The following is a 23,195-nucleotide window of genomic DNA, read 5'->3' as shown; positions in this document are numbered from 1 at the left end:
GTGGTAAGCAAAAAATAATGCGTGTGAAACATAAAATCATAAAAAATTTGCATAAAGAGGAGGAAATAGAGAATAAATTATAAAATATTTTTGAAAAAATGGAAAATTGTAGATTCAACTCGTCCTATAAGTTATAAAAATTGATTTAATGAATTTGAAGGGAAAAGAAAGATTATAGATTTAACTCTTTCCACTAATAAAATACTATGCACACTGTAAAAATAAAAAAATTAAATTATTATTAAGGGATTCATGTGTTCTAAAACTTTTTAGTTTCCATAATTTTCTATTAGTAATAGTTCTTTCTTGCTATTTAATACAGATTTGATTTTTATAAAATCATAACGTTTGTCGTTTCAGATTGTAAAACATAGATACTGAAAAAGGTTTTAAAGAATAAAATGAAAATATTATGATTTTATATAGACTAAAAGTGTTTAACTTATAGAAGTACTAAAAATATATTAAGCATTGATATTATTTCAGGCTATACGAAAAAAAAATCTTATCTTAATTCTCTCATGACAGTATAAATGAAGAACTTAAAAGACTAAAAAAGAAATATTGATTCCTGAACAACAATTTATGGAATATAGAAATTTAAATTTCATCTTATTATATTAAGCCAGAAATGTATGGCTTTTCTTATTCACTCTTAAAAGGAAACATCGAAACAAATATCCAATGGTTATTATATATTGCGAGCATTACAAAACCTACAAAAGTTATCCACAATAAAGTAGTAACAATTTGAACTCACTAATTCCATGTAATAAAACCAGACTTGCCTCCAGTAGGAATTGATGTATAAAACTGCTGCAGTTGCTAGCAATGCTAATGTATATGACACAACAAAGCTCACACGAAAGAAATACATGTCTATCGATCTTTCCTCATAATTTGGTTTATGTCGAATAATTGTAGGAGTTTGATGACAACTCTTTGCTAACGGAGGTCCACAGAGAAATGGATTATCCTCATAGCTAGTATTAGTAAATGTGTTAAATTGAGCTCCTTCAGGAATTGGACCTGATAAGTTGTTGTGTGCCACACTTAATACTTGAAGAAACGTTAGATTATTGAGTTTTGGAGGAATTTGACCACTCAACTTGTTAAAAGAAAGATCTAAACTCTCTGTATGAACCAAATTTGAGAATGAATCTGGAATTTGTCCAGTTAAATCATTATGAGACAAGTTTAATGCTTGGATTCTTGTCAAATTCCCAATATCAAACGGGATATTTCCTTTCAGTTTATTCTGTGATAAATCGATTCCAGACATGTAAGTAAGAGTACTTCCCATGTAAATATAGATATTTCTTTTTGAAGTGAAACTCGCTGTCACTTTCTGTTGCTTTGTTGATACTGGTGCGCGAGGTACCGCCGTTCTTCTTGATGTAGCTTCCGTTACACGTTCCTCAATAAAGAAGCTTCCTTTGAGTAATTTTAATGATGAATCAAGGTTATTATTATCGAAAGGCATTATCCCAAAGCAAGGGGGTATTTCTCCAGAAAATTTATTGTGTGAAAGGTCTAACATGGTTAGATATTTCATCTGGCATAACTCCTTTGGTATATCCCCAGTAATGTGATTACCTTTTAAAAAGAGAAAATTCAACTTTGAATAACTAAGGTCTTGTATCATATCTTGAATGTTGTCAGATATTTCGTTGTAGTTAAGGTCTAACATCACCACAGGAGAGCTTCCATTGAACATTTTCTTTGACACTCCAATAAAATGATTATTGCTCAAATGGATAAATTTTAGAGAAGAATTCAGAAATGATGGTACAATGCCCGTCAAATGATTTTGAGAGAGATCTAAATAAAGTAGATATGGTTGTTGTGCCAATTCTAATGGAATGAACCCTTCAAAGCTGTTATTGGACATACGAAGTTCCAACAAATTTGTCATTGTATTACCAAAGCTTGGAATCTTTCCTACCAAATGATTGTTGCTAACATCCAATGAAATGATGGATATGTCAAAAATGTTGCTCGGAAGTTCACCACTAAAATTGTTATCATTCAATGATAAGTACTCTAAATCAGTGGGTATTGTAAAAACGGGTCCCTCAAACTTGTTATTTGAAAGTATCAAGACATAGAGTTGGTATGAGAGTTGGTTTCTAATGTAAGGGTTCATGTCCTTTTTGAACATGTCTTCTGGTATTTCTCCAGACAATTGGTTGTATGAAAGATCCAACTCGCGTAATAACTTCATTTGACCTAATTCACGAGGAATTGAACCTTGGATGTGGTTTCTAGACATGTTTACATAAACTAAATTTGGATAAACAACACTCATATTCTTGCTTGGAATTTCACCAATTATGGTATTGTCAGACACATCAAGGCGCTGTAACCCAGAAAGAGATCTCAATGGTAGTTGCATAGTACCACTCAAAGAACAATTTCTCAAAAGAGCTTCAGTCAATTTTGTGTTGTTTTCTAACAGCCAATGAGGAAATCCTCCTTCAAACCAATAATTACTGAAATCTAAGCTAGTCAAATTGTTTTGATGTAGAAGAAATCTGGGGAGCGGAAGAGAATGTGTAGCAATCATTGACGGCAAACTAAGCACTTGTAATTGAAATTTAGGAATCCAAGTTTGCATACTAGGTCGTAAGTCTAATATGACTTTATTTCTTTCACCATATATGAACTTCAGGTTTGAGAGATTGAAAAATGGTCTAAAAGAAACAAGAACTTCAAATTGGTTTTCTGTAAAACCAAAATATTCAAGTGATGTCAGAGTAGCAATATTAGAATCAAACTTTCCACTAAATTGATTTCGTGAAAGTTCCAACTTCTGAATAGATGTCATATTTAAGAAAGACAAAGGGAGTGGTCCCACAAATAGATTTTGACTTAGATCTAACTCTTCGAGATTCTTCAACTTAAACCAATCTGAAATATGAAATTTTCACAAATCAATCTGAAATATAAAATTTTGACAAAAAAACAGATAGTCTTGCAAGGGTTATAATATAAGATATAAAGATTTCAACTAAACTAAGAGCAATTTATGCATAACATATATGTTATAAATAACTTAAAAAGACAAGCTAATGATATAATTACCAGTCGTAGGAAGAGTGTCATTTATATGACAATTTGCTAGAGACAGAACTTTTAAGGATGTTAAATTCCCAATACTTTTAAAAAATTCATTCTTCACGTTGCTGCTTCCATCCAATCTCAAATATTCTAGATTTCTTAAATTATAAAGATCTGCACAATAAAAAAATGACATGAATCATAATATAGCAACCATAGAATTAAATTAGGCTTAATTACCTACTTAGTCCCCATGTTCGGAGGTAATTTGCTGTTTAGTACCCGGTTTTAAAAATGTAGGCATTTGATACCTATGTTTTGAAATTTGTATCAATTGAATCCTACCCACTTAACGCCGTTATAAATCTAACGTTTTTCTGACTTTGTATGTGATTTGTGGACGAGCGTTTGTGGATGAGCAATTGATAACGCTCGCCCTGTGGACGCAAGTACGTTCAGTGGACGCTCGTCCAGCGAAGCGAACACCCAGTCAGGCAGAAGAGGACGCTCGTCCAGCGAAGCGAACGCCCAGTCAGGCAGAAGAGGACGCTCGTCCAGCGAAGCGAACGCCCAGTCAGGCAGAAGAGGATGCTCGTCCAACGAAGCGAACGCCCAGTCAGGCAGAAGACGACGCTCGTCCAGCGAAGCCAACGCCCAGGCAGAAGAGGAGGCTCATTCAGCGAACTAAGAGGACGCTCGTCCACAACCGCTCGTCCACAAATCACATACACAGTCAGAAAAACGTTAGATTTATAACGGCGTTAAGTGGGTAGGATTCAATTGATACAAATTTCAAAACATAGGTATCAAATGCCTACATTTTTAAAACCGGGTACTAAACAGCAAATTACCTCCGAACATGGGGACTAAGTAGGTAATTAAGCCAATTAAATTATCATGTGAAAATCATAAATATTACTACCTCCAGCTACAATTGTTCCTTTAAATATATTATTACACATAGAAAGCTTCCTAATGGATGATGATAAAGCTTGTAATGACTCCCTTAGTATGTCTCCATCTATCATATTTCCATCTAAAGTAAGAACATCCAATCTACTTAGACTTTTTGAACCTGAAAGTCATATAAAACTTAAATTAACTAAAAAAAATATACATAATACTATAATTAGGCTAAAGAGAACAGAGCATATATTATTTTTAATTTTATTTCTTAAATACCTTGATGGGTCACAAAAGAATGGATTTTATTATCGCTTAAATCAAGATTCGTCAAACGGGACATAGTCAATAATCCTGCAAGCCATAAATTAAGAATTAATCAAAATCAACTACAATTCGTGAAGCCTTATATTTTTCTTCACTGTTGAAATAGAAGCATTACAAAACTAGTTTGCTTTCAAATAACCGAAAGTAATTTTTTCAAAACCTATAGTGTACGTTAAACATCTAAAAGTTTACTTTAACTTGGTAGAAGAAATTAATGTAAATTCAACTCTCTCTGTCTGACTTACACCATTTTGGTAGGAAAAAAAAGGCAGAAATGATAATCAGAAATCATTTCGAGCATGTATGATGTTACACAAAAGAGTTCCAATATTTTTATAAAGAAATAAAGATTTCACAAATATCCACTGAAACACACGTTTATGGATAACAAAATTGATCAGCCTTTCAGCCAGAATTGTTCTATTCATCCTTTCAGCCAAACCATTCTGTTGAGGAGTTCCCACCACAGTCCTGTGCCTCTTGATCCCTTTAACTTTGCATAATTCATTGAATTCCTCTTAAACAAACTCCAGACCATTGTCAGTTCTCAAGCATTTCAACTTATACCCCAATTGATTCTCGGTCTGTGTATGCCACTCCTTGAACCTTTGAAACGTTTTAGACTTATTCTTCAGAACGTAGATCCACACTCTTCTTGAAAAATCATCAATTATACTCAGGAAATACGCTCCTCAACCATTAGTTTGAGTTCTCGCAGGCCCTCACAAGTCAGCATGAGCATATTCAAATGGTCGTTCGGTCAAGTGTTTCCCTTTACCGAACGAGATTGTGTGTGATTTCCCTAAGACACAATGGTCACAAAAATTTAGCTCCTGGAGTTTATCTCCCTGAAGTAAACCTTGCTCCTCTAATTCTTCAAGGCCCTTCTCACTGATATGTCCCATCCTCAAGTGTCAAAGCCGAGCGGTATTTTTAGACTTCTCACTTGCTACCGAGGCATGACCAATGACAGTGGAACCCTCCATAATGTACAAGCCATTCTTTATTCTGCCTTTGACAACCACAAAATCTCCATAATACACTCTCATCACTCCATCTTCAACTCTCGTGGAGTAACCTCTAAGATCAAACGAACTAATAGAAATCAAATTTCTCTTTAGTTTAGGCACATACCTCACATCCTGCAACATCATTTCACGATTGTCAAACATCTTCAGCCTTACCGACCCAACTCCTTGCACTTAGCAAGCCTTGTTATTTCCCAGCAACACATTTCCATGCTCCTTTTGATCAAGATCTTCAAAGAACTCTTTCATCGGGCACATATGATAGGTACACCCAGAATCCATGACCCAACTTCTTTGAGAATCTTCAAATGAAGCCACCAGAACACCAGCATATTCATATCCTTCAGAAGCCTCTGCCACATCTCACCTGTTTCGTACCTTCTGGTTTCGACTTCTTCCCATTTCCACCCTGCTTCTTCCATTTACCTTTCAACATAATGAGCCCAGATGCCACCTCCTTGGTTGCTTTCGAATCTTGAAGTTTTTGAAACTCCTTGGTTCGAATTGACGTCACAACCTCCTCTAAAGTAATCACCTGATCCTTACCATAGAGCAAGGCATCCTAGAAATGCTCGAAGGTTCTTGGAAGCGCATTCAGAAGAATAACAACCTTATCTTCATCTTCCACCTCACGTCAATATTCTCCAGATCATCAACAATCTTGCTGAATTCTGCATGTTGCTCCTCTATGGTTCTCGATTCTATCATCTTGAACGAATAGAGTTGTTGCTTCAGACACAACCTATGAGCCAGCGATCTTGTCATGTACAACGACTCCAATTTTTTCCCATATTCCAGCCGCAATCTTCTCCTTCGCAACCCCCCTCAGTACCTTATCACCAAGACATAGTATGATAGCACTTCTTGCCTTATCAACCATTCTTTTCTTCTCTTCTTGCGACATCGCATCAATCATGTTCAACTCACCCTTCAATGTGTCATTGGAGCCCTGTTGTATCAAGATAGCCTCCATCTTGATCTTCCACAGCCCGAAGTCGTTTGATCATTGAATTTCTCTATGTCGAACTTGGTTGCCATCGCTTCTGGAATTTCTTGATTCACAGTCCCACGGTGGACGCCAATTGTTGGGTTCGCGTAAAACAGAGAATAGAAAACAGATGTAGAGAAGAGAGAATAAGAGAGTAAAAGACAGAGAGAGAATGATATGTGAATAATACTTCGAGATTGAAAATTGAATTCCGAAATACAACGCAAAGATAGGCTACAATATATAATCAATCAAAGCAACTGTAACAGACAAAATAGAATGACCGAATGGTCTCCAGCATAAGACAGAACAGGAATGACCGAACGGTCTAAACCAATAGTTAAGTCTAACAACAATATGTATAAAATTTCACACATATTTATCTACTTCCAAAATCAATTTCGTCAATAATAGATAAGAGCCAAAAATAATTGTCCTTACGATCAATAAATATATTATATATTCCTTTGTACTATATAATATCCTATATAACAAATAATACCTTCAATGTGAAGATCCGAGCTCAATTGATTTCCGGCCAAATTCAGTTCCTTTAAAGATGTGAATCCCTCCATAGATGGTAAGATTTCATTAGTCAAATAGTTATGACTTATGTCCAGGACCTCCAAATTAGGCAGCTTTGGTGACACACTTTCAAAAGCTTATATATAAGCACATGTATTCATTAAAACCAAAAGTTGTGAAGGAAGCCAACAAATGTGAAAAAAAAATATAGTATAAAAAATTGAAGATCTTCATTATAATAAATTATTTTATTGTTGTCATTTCTTAAAGTAAATAATAAATTGTTAGTCTCACCGTGGTTTAATGAAGATGTACTGAAGCTGTTATATTTTAAATAAAGCGACTTAAGAGATGGAACGCCATCCAAACAAGGTAGAATGGTCGAAGCATTAGACAGCTTGTTACCACTAATGTCGAGAACCTCCAGATTTGGCAACTCTGCAATATGAAAAATAAAGTTGAAATAACGAGTATTCCATAAAATTCGTAGTTTTGAGTAAGTAATTAGAGCGACGAAGACATAGAAGTTGTACGAATTAATACCTGCATCCCCCTCACAACCAACTATTTCAGAATCTGACAAGTCGAGGATCTTCAAATCTTTGAGGACAGAAAAATCTGAGTAATTAATATATTTTTTTGTTGATTTCCTCCTAGCCATCAGTAAGAACTAGTTGATCCACTCTTCCTGTGGAGGGGTTGCACTGCACATGGTTCCATTCACAGCAATCTGTGTCGGTGTTCCAAGAGAAAGGAGAGTTCAAACGAGAATTTATGCCCAAAAGTGCTTCTCGCTCCTCCTTCCAACATCCTTCACACCACACGACTTCCAATAAAAGGAAAAGGACGAAACACATTCTCACAACACTCTTCATTTTTCTCTTCACCCACAAAGGATTTGGTCTTCATCCCTTAAGTAGGAAAGCATCAACTGTTTATGGTCCATGAATGCATATTATAGTTTTTTAAAATAAAAGTTGAAACCCGAAAATTAATAAAACGGAGGTAATATACTATTTTTTATTTTTTAATCTTTTTTATAATTAAAAATTGTGAGGTAAATTATTTTGAGGAAAATTTAAATTTATTAAAAACTAATTTCTCGTCAAAGAAAATATTATTTATAAAAATAAAAAATATGATGTGAAATTAAGTTTAAATTTGAATTTTCTCAGGTTGCTTGTTAAATTTTGGAAAATTTTGGAGCATGGAAGACGTTTAATGTCAATTCTAACATAAAATGACGCGCTTAAAAAAACTAACGAAATTAGAGGAGTGATTTCGACGAGAATTTTTTTAAAGATGGTTTATTCCACAATATTTATTTTGATGCCTTTTAATTTTACTTTTAAATTAAATTTTCAAATTACATCAACATAAAATATATATCATAAATCTAAAAAAATTAATGTTCAAAAATACTTTTTGCTATAAAAAGAATTATTAATATAAATTTTGCATTACAATATTTATTTAATACCAATTTTAACAATATAAATAAATATTGTGGTATACTTTTACTAAAATAGAAGTAAAATTCAGAGAAGATGATCTGTCATCCACGGAAAGGTCACATTCATCCATAAGTACAATTCAAAATAAACATCCTTCAATAATCATTTTATAATAAAAAATAAACTTACATCATATAAATTATTTATAAAACTAAGAGTAAATATGATATATAAGAGTTTATTATTTATTAATAAACTTACATCATATAAATATTAATTATACATTAGCCAGCTTATTAATAATTACTAAATAAAGACTAATAAAAAAAAAAAAAAAAAACAAAATGACTTCGCGTCAACTAATGGGCCGAAATCAGCGCCAAGTAGAATCCAAAATAGACGTACCTCTATAATTATGCTATAAATAAAAATAAATTCATATCAATATAGATTATTTATTACAAATTTAAAATACAATTTATACATTAAAAATATTATTTCATTATAAATTTTAACATAGTATTATTTGAAAAGTAGAATCTAAGATAAACATAACTCCATAATTATGTTATAAATAAAATAAAATTTCATAATATGAATTCTCTTTTACAAATTTAAAATACAACTATTATATTTTAAAAACAAATTATATTTACCATTAATTTTAATCATAATATAAAACATACAATGAAAATATTTATTGATTATCGATTTTAGTTAATTAAACACACAAAGACGAAGAAAAAAAATAATGACTTGACATCGATCAGAAGCTACAACCACCACAAACTTGAATACAATATAGACATGCCTCAATAATTATGTTCTCATTAAAAGAAATTACATTAATATAAATCATTAAATTTAATTATAATTTATATTTTTAATATTATTTATTTATCATAAATTTTTAATTATAATATAATTTATTTATTTCATTACATACAATAATATATAGACCATATATTTTTATTAACTAATCAAATATAAAAGTTTCACAAGAAAATTGACTTGATCACGTAAAATCTAAGACACAAAATTTTAATAACCAGTGTTATAATCTAATTAATATATATTATCAATTAAGAATATATATATATATGTTGTATAAACTTTGAGGAGAACCCTCTTTAATCAAATAGACAAGGTGTAGGTGATGAAGATTATTTAAGGAAAGCACTTGAAAAGATATACATAACTGATAATCCTCCTCCACAACAAGATGTTCCTGAAAGCTATCAACAGCCTCGTGGAATATCAATGCACAATATCATATAAGACATCTTAAAAGGGGTAACCACTAGACAAAACTTAAATAATTTTTGCATGACAGTGGCTTTTGTCTCTCAGATAGAACCTAAGAATATTGGTAAAGCTCTCCACGATGACAAATGTGTTGCAATGTAAGAAGAACTATGAATTCATAAAGGAGTTGAACATGAGGCAGAGAAGATGGATGGAATTCATAAAGGACTATGAATTTGATCTACTCTACCATCCTGGAAAGGCTAATGTAGTAGTTGATGCCTTGAGTAGGAAGATCGTGCATGTGTCGGCAATGATGATCCGAGAACTAGAATTGGTTGAAAGCTTTCGAGATTTGAAGCTACAAGTTGAGTTAGAACCTGGCGGTATCATATGCAGTCGCTTAGTGGTAGAAAGTGAACTTCTAAGCAGAATCCGAGAGAAACAGTCGACAGATGTTGAGCTACAGAAGTCAAGAGGACTGATTGGTAGTGAACAAGGGAAGGATTTCGTTTTGGGACCAGACGATATTTTGAGGTTTAGAGGAAGGATTTGTGTTCCTAATAATGGGGAAATTAAGAGGTTGATTCTTGAGGAAGGACATCAGAGTTGTTTTAGCATGCATCCAAGCATGACTAAAATGTATCAGGATCTCAAAGAATCATTTTGGTGGTCGGGTATGAAAGCAGATGTTGCTTGGTTTGTGTCATCTTGCTTAACATGTCAAAAAGCCAAGGTAGAGCATTAGAGACCGAGAGGTTTACTGCAGCAGTTAGAGATTCCCGAGTGGAATGGGATAGCATTGCTATGGACTTCGTCACTCATCTTCCCCGTTCGGTCAGAGGGCATGATGCCATTTGGGTTGTGGTGGACAAATTGACAAAGAGTGCTCACTTCATGGCCATTAATTTGAGAATGTCAATGACAAAACTTGCTCAGTTGTACATCAAGGAAGTTGTGAGGTTGCATGGAGTGTCGTCCAGTATTGTTTCAGATAGAGATCCTCGGTTCACTTCAAGATTTTGGCAGTCTTTGCAAGGCGAGTTGGGCAGTCGGTTGCAGATGAGTTCGGCTTATCATCCTCAGACGGACGGTCAGTCAGAGAGAACGATCCAAACACTAGAGGACTTACTAAGGACGTGTGTTTTGGATCATTTGGGAATTTGGAATGAAGTTTTGGCATTGGTTGAGTTCACCTACAACAATAGTTACCAGTCCAATATTGGCATGACACCTTTTGAAGTACTCTATGGGAGGCATTGTAGGACTCCACTTTGTTGGTTTAAGGATGGAGAATCCGTTTTGATTGGGCCATAATTGATTCAGCAAACGACAGAGTAAGTGAAGTTGATTCAAGAGAGATTGAGGACAACTCAGAGTAGGCAAAAATCATAGTGCCGGCCGAAGAGTTTGCAGTTGGAGATCATGTCTTCCTCCGAGAATTTTTGAGGACAAAAATTTTTGTTATTGTTGGGGAGAGTGTAAGAGCCGAGAGGTTTAAAGAAGTTTAGGAGCAGACAGGTGTAAGCAAAGGATGAGACCGAGCTGTTTAGATTAAAATAAGAGTGATATATAAATGAAAAGTTTCAAAAGTCTCGTCTCATTCTTTGATTACAACTATATCTCTCCAAATTCTTCTACTCTTTTCTTTTCTCCTCCTTCTCTTTAAATTCTTTCAATCTCACTTCATCTGTTCAACAATCAGACCGTGCCTAAGCAATCCGGGTGTCTAGAGCTTTCCATTCCACCGATCGGTTTGTGTTTAGAGTCAGTAAGTTCATCCTCTCTTCTTAGTCATTATGTTTTCTTATGCATGCAAGAGAAAATTATGTTTGCATGTGTTCATCAGACTCTTTTCTCAAATTCTGATTTCGTTTTTGGACTTATTGTTGGTCTCCTCTTTCCAATCGGTGAATTGTAGGTTTCTGTTGAGTTTTCTTGCGGTGCAAGTTTTAATCGGGGTTTTGTGAGCTGTGTAGAGCTTGAGTGAGGTAAGGGAAGCTGGATTTTATTTTTGTTTATTTAACTATATTGTGCATGTGTGAAGAATAGTGTTATTTATATATATAATGAGTTGAATTGTTGACTTTGATTTTAGAAAGAATGTGCTTATTGTGGCTATTGTAAGTGTGTGTGAAGAAACTATGAATATGAACTGATTTGGATGATGATTATGATGTTATAAACTAGATGAAATGTTAAAAATCTGTTATGAGGTTGACTTATGAGAAATTTGAATGAAGTATACTAGTTTTAGGTAAGTTTTGAGGAAGTGTGGTAGTGAAATTGTGAATTAGGAGTTATAGGCTGTATTGGTAAGTTAGAATAGGTTAGATAGGCTAATTAGGACTTTCTTTAGTCCTTAAGTGGCTGAAAGTAGTGCCAAAAGTGGTGCAATAGGATTTGAGTCTCTAAGTTGATGAATTTGATGATTTGGAGTGGAAATTGTGTATAAAATGCCTTAGATTGATGGTAGGAAGGTTTAAAATCAATTAGTCAAATCTAATTAGGTGTATAATATGAATTAAGATGGTTAGAATTTGGGAAAACTAGTTAGAATTGGTGAAGGGTGTTGAGTTGCATAATTATGCAAAATTTGGTGCTGCAGATTATGTAGACTCGCTGAGCGAATGAATTCGCACAGCGAGTCACCCTGGCGAGATAGACGCACTGTGCGAATAGTTTGAGAGGTTTGCTCTCTGTCTGATGATCCGCATGGCGAATTAGGGCGTTATACGCCTGGTTGGGGTTTGGGACTACTGCCATTTTTTTTATTCAAATGGCGAATAGGTGCGCTCTGCGAGTGTTTAGGGAGTCTGAGTCATTGCCTGGGGCTCTCGCATAGCGATTTGGGGTGCTATGCGAGGGGTTAGGGTCTGATACAATTAAGAGTTTATTCACACAACGAATTTAATCATTGTGTGAATGATTATGAGGGGTGGGTCTCTGTTTGAGGATTTACACAAGGAGTTGGGTCGTTGTGCGAGAAACCTTTGGATTCGCTCTACGAATGTGTGCACTATGCGAATGATCCAGGTTTTAATTCACCTTTTTATTTCTTGTATTCACTGAACATGAATGGATTGTAATACATTATAAAGCTTGTCTGATGTATGAAATATGATATATGATTTAGTATGATTATGAGTCATGTTCCAAGTAAAAGTATGTGAATCAAAGTGATGAATGTAAGTATCAATGTAGATTCTCTTGGTGAGATTCAAGTTTTGTTTAGAATGAATGCAGGAGCTCAGTCTTGAGGGTTATACTGAAACTCCAATGGAATTTCATTGTCATATAGAGAGGATTGATCCATGTCGTGAGGAGTAGCAGGAGGTCTTAGTCTTGGAGGCTTCCAGTATGCTCCAAGGCATGGTACAGACTAACCTCGTGAGTGTGGTAGGGTGAAATCCATTAGCAATGACTTTACAAAGCAGTAGAGGCCACCACGAGTGCATAACCGGCCATAGCTCGACAATCATTCTAAATCCGGACAAGTTAAGTCTAGAACATAACATGCTAGGATGTTTGATTTAGTTACTTTGCTTGATTTATCTTGTGTATGTTATGTGCTATTAAATTGTATGTTTTCTTGTATATCTAGCTTACTCCTGCTTGTGTTTGTATTTTGTATGTGTGGTGTTTTTCTTTTGCAATGATCATCCGATGGATGTGAGCAGAGGGAGATGAGGTGCCTCTAGAGCATGCTTTGGAGGGTGAGGTTGATGTTGTTTAGTTTAGTTAGGTTGTTTATTTTGGTGTATAGTTTTGGAATACTCTCTTGTTATAAAGTTTTAAATTCTACGATTATTTTGGATGACTGTAAATTTTATACTTTATATCCGAGTCTATAACTGTTTTATTTTATTATTTCTATGACTACTATTATATGCTTTATTACTATATTTTGGGATGTTACATTAATGGTATCAATTTAAAAGGAATGATATTTGGGAACTCATTCCTAGAGAATAAAAACATCAAGTTATTAGAACAAAATGGGTGTTCCAAAACAAGCTAGATGAGGACGGTCATAATACCAAAAACAAAGCTAGACTTGTTATAAAAGGATATTGTCAAGAATAAGGTATTGACTATGATGAAACCTATATTGCAAGGTTAGAAGTTATTCACTTACTTCTTGCTATGCATCTCTTATGAAATTTAAATTATATCAAATGGATGTTAAGAGTTCTTTCTTAAATGGTTTTATCAAAGAAAATGTTTATGTTGAGCAACCTCCTGGTTTTGAAGATTTTAAATATCCAAACCATATTTATAAACTTAAAAAAGCATTGTATATTGAAACAAGTCCCTTGGTCTTAGGATCAAAGACTTAACAACTTTTTATTGGAAAATGACTTTTCTATTTGAAAAATTGATTCAACCTTATTCATAAAGAGACTGGGAGAACATATCCTACTAATTCAAGTGTATGTTGGTGATATTATTTTTGGATCTACTGATGCTTATTTATGTGAGGGTTTTGCAAGTAATATGCAGGGAGAATTTGAGATGTCAATGATGAGATAACTAACATTCTTTCCAAGACTCTAAATTAAATAGATGGAAGGTAGTACCTTCATCTTGTTGAAACAAGATCATCTAGAGAGAGATTGGATCGTCTAGAGCATCTTTAGTTTTGAAGCTTAACAGACAACTTTAAATGAAATAATCTTGAGTAATCAAATGTCTAAGAAAAAGGAAAGAATATAGATATATCACGCAAAGAATAAAATCTCATTCTCGAGTGGTCATAAGAGAGAGCGTATGAAAAGTAAGTAACAAACAAAATGGAATCCTCTAAGCACCCATCAAATGAACCACCTAGATGCCTATTTAGAAACATTTAAGTGTCAAGCCAAATCAGAGTAAAAGTCAAAGGTTATATCTAAGGCTACACGAGTTGCTTAATATTAAATAGTGAAAAAGATAAGCTAAAATGACATGACTAATTCTTGAGAAGAAGCGTCTGATTAGTAGAAAAAGCCTACATATACTTGTCAAGACACTATGCTTAAAGATACATATACATTCACAAAGTGATGGACATAAAAGTTTTTAAGTGAATCTTGTAAAGCAACAAGTGCAAAAATCTATCAAATGAAACATGCTTTACAACATCGTCTAAAGGACATATGCACAAAACAAAAGGATATACCTTTAAGTCTAAAGAATGACACTTCACTCTTAAGAAAAAATATAATACCAAAGGTTGATGTCTCACAATTAATCAGTGCTACAAGAGGAAAGAGAGCTAAAGCAAAAACATCGTCTAATGAATATTAACTCTGAACAATAAAGACATGATCTCCAAATTGTAATCAATGGAAAATGTCTTATAAATTATATCATTTAATGAAAAGCGCATCAATCCTTATGTATCAAATTACTTTTCATCTACAAGTATCTAACACTTCACAAAGAATAACAACTTGCCTTATACTATTTAATATTGTCTGAATGTTGTGATCAACTAATATATGTATTTACATGATGTATGACAAGATTATTTGAACATTGTCAATGTTTAATGTTTAATGTGTACATTAGAATTACATAATGAGTTAATCAAAACAACTACATACGTTGATAAAGACATTGAGAGAAGTAAAGAACGTTCTGAAAATGTTCTGAGTATAAACTCCTACTCTAACATGTTGTACAAGTTGCTCTTCAACTAAGATATGATAAAGCATTGTACCTCTACATAACAAGACAAGTGACTGTGACCATCTACCAAAAAGCACTAGGAAACCTACACAAGGGTCAACTTTTCTATTCAACGATCATTTGTTCAAAAGGGCTATATAAATAAGATCAACTGAAGAAGAAAAAGTTGTTGCTTTTGAGAAAAATGTAGAATGATTATTAAGGAAAAAATATAGAAAGAATGAAAAAGAAAGGAAGGGAATAAGAGAAGAAAAAGAGAGGAAAGAGAGAAAAAGAGAATGAGATCAAGAAAAATCATCAGCCATTGACTTTACCTAATCTCATCTTCTAGCTTATAATGGTTGATGCTTCCAACAAAAGAAAAGAAGGTGGAGAGAGATGGAGAAAAGAAAAAGAGAGCAATAAAGTGTTATGCCCAAGATGGGCTGAAGAAAAGAAAGAGAGAAAAGAAATGAGGTTGAAACAGTTGAGGTTGAAATGAAATAAAGAAAAGAAAAATGAAGTTGAGAGCATGATGAAAAGAAGAGAAGAGAAGGAAGAGAGTATGCATTGAACATTCATGCTATTGCTCACCAAGCTCACACACATCGTCTGAAGTTCCTCCATCCAGAAGGAATAGAGAAGAGAAGGAGCGTACAAACCAAAATAAGTTGAATAATAAACAATGTTGTTGTTCAAAGCTTGCTTCATATGCATCTATTCAATAAATGAAAACAACTTCATTGGAGAAGAGAAGATAAGATAAAAAGAGCTAGTATTCGTCCTAATGTTCTTCATGCTTATATTGTCTAATGCTTCTTTAATCAAAGAAATAACCTCATTAAAGAGAAGAGAAAAAAGAGCAAGCACAAGCATGAAGATTGAAGATCAATATTATTGTTCATCAAGCTTACATTGATTGATGCTCTTCAGTAAAGAAAGCAACCTCCAAGATACAAGACTGCACTTCATTATATTTATCCTCTCTAGGACAATTAAACTAATAAGTATGTAACTTTACAAGTGTTAGATTGTAATTGTAAGCATATCCTTTCATTGAGAGTTAAACATTTGTACCTTGTAATATCCCATAATGGATTTGTTATATGTTATAGAGAGAACTAAAACACTTGCTACCAAGAGTGGGTGATACTCAACTAGACAACGTGTCAGGTAGATACCAGAATTATGTAGGGATGCCAAGAGTGACTAGAATACTCAGGTGCTAGAAGTGGCTAGAACACTCAGGTGCAATCCGTCCCAATAATAACCATCTCTAACAACGTATGTCTTCTTCCAAAACCATGACTCTCACACGAAGCTAAATAATGATCACAAAACAAAATGTTATCACTCTTTACTTAAACCACCCTCTTCCACTACCTCACACAGGCTCAAAAGACCTCTATCCACTGCATTACACAGGTGAAAGAGAGACCTTAACTTTAAGGGTATCACTACCAACCATACTAGACAACTTCCTACCATTAAACAAGTTAAGAGTAGTCCTTTGAGTATCTCATGACTCACAAATGACTCACACACATAATTGTCTACTTCCTATCTAGTCCAAAATCACTCCAATCGAGTACCACTATGTTACTCGATGCAATAACCAAGCCAAAACAACTATACCAACATTTAAAATAGTCATACAGTCTCAAGAAAACATATTCAATAGGTTTATGATTGTCTACTCAACAAAAATAACAATTATAATGGATAAACAATATTAAACAAAGTCCCCAAAACTATAGTTCATCCAAACAGTAATGAATCATAGCCATCATACCATAAAATTGCATCTAACTCATATTAGTACATCACATAACCTTGAAAAAAACATCATGACCCATAATCATGCCATAATAGTAGTATATATGTCATTCGATCTGAAATCCAGCAACCCTTTGTTTCAGTCAAACAAATCTTATTTCTGTACTATTTCTTACCAGGATCAACATACAAATCTATTTAGTATCTGGTTAGTTTAGTTGGTCATGATCTGGACACAACTTAATAATATATGACTTAGCATAACCACCTATAATCACCCAGTTTACCCATTCCTTGCATTACCCGAATCAGAACAGGGTGAAAACAATAATGCACGTCAAATTCATCAGCCTACATTACTGAACACAATATTATAAATTTTCTCACAATTAATACAAGCCAATACCACTAAAAGGTAATTATTACAAGTGGTATAACACATACAATTGAATCACAAACATGAAACAATAGGGTTAGCTCCCTATACCATGTTCAACACCTTCTCGCGATTAAACCTCTCAACCTAAAAGTTATATCCCCTTTCGTTCTTCACTCATCCTCTGCGCTTTCATGTTCTCCTGTTGGTCACACCGCCATGCCCACCACTAATTAGCTGATTGACTTTGTGTTTTTTCTCTTTAAAACAGAGAGAATAAATGAAAAAGGGGTTTCTTGAAGGGTGACAAAAATAATGTTTTCTCGTGTTCTTCGCACAAGGTTTCTCCCTTCCTCTCGCCCCACACACCTTTTCATCTCTCCCTAGGGTTTCGAAAAGGAAAAAAATACGAGAGGTTTTTATGGTTGATGTTAGAGAACAAAGTGGATTTATATAATTTCTTGCCCCGCGCGCTTCTCTCAGCCCAAAAGTGGTTTTCGAAAGAAAAAAAGATAAACGAAAATAGCATAATGCAAATAAAACCCACTTTTGGTCTCCGCTAGGTTCGATACCAAGTCTAGCAATGTCACACACAAGCATCACACAACAAATACCACTAGGCTAAGCCCATTCTTCTTAAACATAGATAAGGGCATTAAGTTGATGCTTGCTCCTAAATCAATTAAAGCCTTGCCAATAGCCAACTTTCCTATAGTGCATGTAATAGTGAAGCTACCAGGATCTTTGAACTTTTGTGGAAAAAGCTTTTAAATGATAACACTGCAGTTTCCTTGAATTTCAATGGTTTCTTCTTCGATGTACTTCCTTTTTTTTGTAAGCAACTCCTTCATGAATCTAGCATATGAAGGCATTTTTTGAAGGGCCTCAGAGAAGGGTATACTAATCTCCAAGTTTTTGAATATATCCATGAATCGTCCAAATTTTTTCTCTTTCTCCTTCCTTGAATAAACTTTTGGGTAAGGAAGGGACTTCTCATACATTTTTCCCTTTCTTTTCTATTCCTGTTCCTCTCCCTCTTGTTGGTTTTCTCCTTCAACTTTCTCACTTTCTTTTCTTTCACACTCTTCTTTTCTCTCATCATTTTGAAGGACTTCATCACTATCTTGCTGTAAAGAAGAGATTTCTTAGTTTCCTTTGTTGACTTTTTGATTCAGGGAACTACTTGTTGAGGAACTTAGCAACCACATCCTCCCACATTGTTACGCTATTCTCAGGAAAAGAGTTCAATCACACCTTGGTGTTACTCCATACGAAAAAGGAAACAGACTGAGCTTAATAGCCTCATTAGGCATGTCATTAATCTTCATAGTGTTGCATATTTATAGGAATGTGGCTAAATGAGTAAAGGATTCTCATGAGATAAGCTAGTGAATTGATTGTTTTGCACCAAGTGAATGAGAGCAGACTTCATCTCCATATTTGTGTCATTCACCCTCGGTCGAGCAATGCTATTGAAATGAAGAGGCCCTGTGATTGTCGAATAGTCTTTCAATGTGCATCTAGTTTTTCCTCTGTCGTCACCATTCAAATTAGCAGCAATGTCTTCCCCTTCTTGATCAAATCTAGGGATGAAAGTTTCTTCTCTGGCTTCCCTGTTTTTCCTCCTTCTACTATTATTTCTTTGAGTTGTTTTTTGAACCTCAAGGTCAACAAGGAGTGGTTATGATGATACGATAATTCTTGTACGAATCGTGCCCTACATACACTAGAGAACAATGATACTAGAGCCACAAGTCAGCCCAAAAGAATTGACAATATAATTACAAGAAATTAGAAAGTAATGAATAAAAGAATAGAGTCTAAATTGGTTAAGAATCACACAAAAGTCTAGTTTTAACATGGGTCCTTGGCAACGATGCCAAAAACTTTTTAACTAATAGAGACTAAAGAATGAGTCCCATTAAATGAGTTTTGGGTGCAACTAAAGTAAATATGATGCATAAATAGTAAAGTGAACTTTTGTAGCTAAAACACTTGGAAATGGAATTAGATTGAAAATGATATGAATTGGTATTGTTGGGGTAAGATTTCACTTACTTCACTTTAATGCATGTACAAACACCCCCTCTTTATTAATATGCTAACGTCAACCTACTAGTTTACTCAAAACTTAATCCCTTGGTAGAAAGAGCATAGACTTCCTTATTAGACTTCAATGCCTTGAAAACCCTAATAAGTAACTCCACATTAAGAATTAAGATTTAAGATAATTAAATGTCCAAGTTCTATTCCTAGATACAATTTCCTTTAGGTAGCTTATTCCCAGGCTAGGTTCACAAGATATTTTCCAATGTCAAACAAACCAAATATTAAGTTATGAATGCCAAAACATAACAAGCATTAAGTGAAGGAACATAACTACTAGCACTCAATGAAATAAGCAATACATATATTCAAAGCATCTTCATATTACATCAGAGTTCAGTGACTACATTTATCCATTGTTATGGAGAGCTCAAGCTTACAATGGAAGAAATGGAAAAAAGTGGAGACCTAGGGAAGAAGAAAGGAATGTACCCATACACCCAAGCTAGCCTCCAAACCTTGCAAGATATTGTTTTTGTGTTCAGTCGCCAAAAGATGTTATTCCCTTTGCGTTTTAGCATTAAATAGGTCAAAAATGTCAAATCAACAAAAGTGGCACTTAGCGCCCAAGTGCCAACCTTGCAAACTAAATTGCGCTCAATGCCCTAGATGGGGCACTGAAGCGCCAACTTTGCGAACTTAATGGTGCTCAGCGCCCTAGATGGGGCGCGCAGGCGGAAGCTTTGCAAGGTAATTGGTGCTCAATGCCTAGAGATAGGGCGTTCATACGTGATCTTTGCGAGCCATCTGGCGCTCAAGGCCCTTAGAAGGGTGCCCAAGCATGATTCTGAACTTCATGGGTTCTTGCTTTTGATGTTCTTTGTGCTTTTCCTATGTGTTAGTGCCTTGATTTGGTGGAGGTTCTTCCAAAGCATAGAACTAACCTACATAATAAGGGGATTAGTGATGAAATCTACTAAGTGTAGCCTAAAATATAATTATTTACAAAAGCAAGATAAAAGAGAGGATTAAACAAGTTTCAAGGTAGAAAATAGTTAATTTTTCCAAGAAAATGAGGCTTAGATAAATGTAAGAATTAGCATTATCACTACCAAGTTCAATATAATTATTTCAAAGCAAGTTTTCAATGATTTCTTAGAATTGGATGTGTGAGGGGATTAAAATGAGATGTGAGTATCCAAAATTATAAAGAAACACGACATGAATATTTTCTTAGACCTAGGTTTTCTTAATTTTGTGCCTAAATGCAAAATTAGAAATTGTTTGATGAAATGCCTTTGTGAAACCCTAGGTTTCACCAAGAGTTTGATTAAGTGCTTGAATGAACTAACCTAAAACTTATGTAATACAAATTATCTGAAAAATTTTCTATATGATATCCTGTACTAAATGAATGTTCTTTTAACAAAATTATTTTTCACATATATAACACTTTATAATATGGTTATTTCATTTATTATTACTTGTTAAACTTCAAAACATATGAAAAAGTGAGACAATCTAGTCTTATAAACAATTTTTTCTTAATACTTCTACGTCTTCAAACATCACAAGCATCCATTCATCATGCATTACAACATTTGCCCATATCATTCTGACCAAACATGTATATGAGACTCATTTCTAGAAGACTAGATGCATGGAACTAGACAACTAAGATCTTATACTTGCTAGAAACACATCCATGCAACAAGATATAAGAGTAATAACCTTACCCACATGGTTATGTTGCACCAAAATTGGGAGAGTCACCCACCCATATCCCTTTTGACAAAGTAAATTTCATATAAAAATAAAATAAAATATTTTTTTATTGTCCTTAAAAATAAAATATGTCAATGTTTTTCAATGAACCAACTATTTACTCTTTCGTTTATAAATAATTATTCTAATAAAAAGTTGTAAGTTTTAAATCGAAAACAAAAAATTCGATGAACTCTCTTTACTCAAAATTAATAACTGCTAGGGCTAAAGTAATTTTATTCCTTGATCATAAAAGTTAATATTTTATTTATAAGCGTAATTGTCTATTATATGAAATATTAGAAAGTATTCCAATTACAAAGGATAATAATAAAATACAAAAATAACAACCAAATATAAATCTCTTATCTTTTGTTAAAATATTTCCTCGATTACAATATGGTTAATTAAATCAAAATTTCTTTAAGCTCGATATCTGAATCTATAGACCTTATAGATAGTCTTTGGATGCTTATCCAGCTTTAAATAGCGAGTCGAGCTTCCGAACAATAATCAATTATTAATAATTTATTATAAATAAGAATGGTTTACATCACTTTATATTTAGACTCTTAGAGCAACAGAATAAATTTTTTAACATGATAGCAACTAAATTTTTTAACCAGAATCACTGAACTGTAACCAAAATTAAACACTCACTCACGGAAGACCAAGCATTAGAAAACGCAGGGACCACTGCACTGTTATGATATTGCAAAAGTTAAACATTGGTTTTGGAAAGTTTTACAACGTTAAGCTAACAAATATTCTCAGTTTGTTTTATATTTTTTTTAGAGACTCGTGTTAATTATGAGATCCTTATAAATATTTTGAGAAATTCTATTATATTTTGAAAGACTTTCCCAATACATTACAGATAAGTCCTAAAACTACACGTCTCAGGTTTTATCAATTTCTATACTAACATGAAATAAGTGTTGTGGTTAAATCCCAATGAAGGTCACTAACAGTATGGCAATATGGCCCCTACTCTTACAAACCTGATCTAAATGCATTGCAAAAAGATTTGTATATTACTTACATGATGAATAAAAAAAAGATTCCACTTAGCTTCCTCTTCTTTTTTGTCATAAGTCATAATCCCATATGAACTTTATTAGTACGAATCCAACTAGAGATACAAGGGACATAAGGAAAGGACACATGACAACAATAGTTGAAAGCTATTTCTTTTTACACTTTCGTAATTTCAACATCCACTCCCATAAACTTTTATGTGTTGGAATCTATGCTTTTTCCAGAATAAAAAAATTGTATTTTAAAACATAAAATAAAAATATATTCCTAATTGTATATTGCAAAATATAAAATTTTACAGTAACACAAATTTATGGAGTTGCAAAAAATTATGGAAGTATAAAAAGAAAGATAAATATTTGACAATATTTTTTTAACAACATTTTAAAATAGTTACATGTCATTTTGTTTTTCAAAATTATTCTAATTAATAATAATAATCATAAACACCAACCTGAACCAATCACAAAATGACATACAATAGTATTAAAATATTGTCAAAAAATATTGTCAAAGTATCATTATCAAAAAGGAAACTAAACACTTATAGAGCAACTTGGAGATGAACAAATAAAAGAGGGCAGTTTCTTCCTGCACTTTCGTGTAAAAGAAACTTCTCGTTTTTTCCTCTGTAGACTGTGCCATCCAAAAATAAAATGACTTTTAGATTGCATCGTTCATAAATTTTCTGGATTGCACAAAGTTATTTTTAACTTCCAAATTACACAATTCTATCATTTGAAAGTCAAAATGACTTGCATATTACACAATCCAAAAATCAAAAGATATGTTTAACTTAGGAAATGCGTAAGTCCTTTTTCAATTAAAAAAAATTCTAAATTACACAATCTACATCAATTTTTAATTTTGAACTGTGCAATCTAAAAATTTCGAATTGTACAGTATAAGTATAAAATTTTGTTTATAAGAAAATACAGGAAGAAAGTTATGAAGTTACTGAAAGAAACTATCATAAAAGACGTACAGCACGCTGCCAACAATGTGAAAGGTAT

At 33.4% G+C, this 23,195-nt stretch overlaps 1 protein-coding gene across 1 annotated transcript; it reads right to left on the bottom strand.

Moving 5' to 3' along the window:
- Positions 1–591: 591 nt before the first annotated feature.
- On the bottom strand, positions 592–7,764 carry LOC124839995 (cuscuta receptor 1-like). Its single transcript, XM_088102100.1, is given in 8 exon segments — positions 592–2,910; positions 3,085–3,234; positions 3,983–4,135; positions 4,243–4,317; positions 6,809–6,967; positions 7,126–7,269; positions 7,375–7,501; positions 7,503–7,764. Coding segments are annotated over 8 exon segments (3,231 nt in total). The 5' UTR covers positions 7,707–7,764; the 3' UTR covers positions 592–691.
- Between the last annotated feature and the right edge of the window lie 15,431 nt (positions 7,765–23,195).

Source organism: Vigna umbellata, chromosome 11, assembly GCF_029865625.1.
Source record: "Vigna umbellata cultivar VRB3 chromosome 11, Vumbellata_1.0, whole genome shotgun sequence".
Taxonomy (NCBI): Eukaryota; Viridiplantae; Streptophyta; class Magnoliopsida; order Fabales; family Fabaceae; genus Vigna; species Vigna umbellata.
Note: the sequence above shows the minus strand (reverse complement) of the source record. Positions and strands in the feature narration are given on the sequence as shown.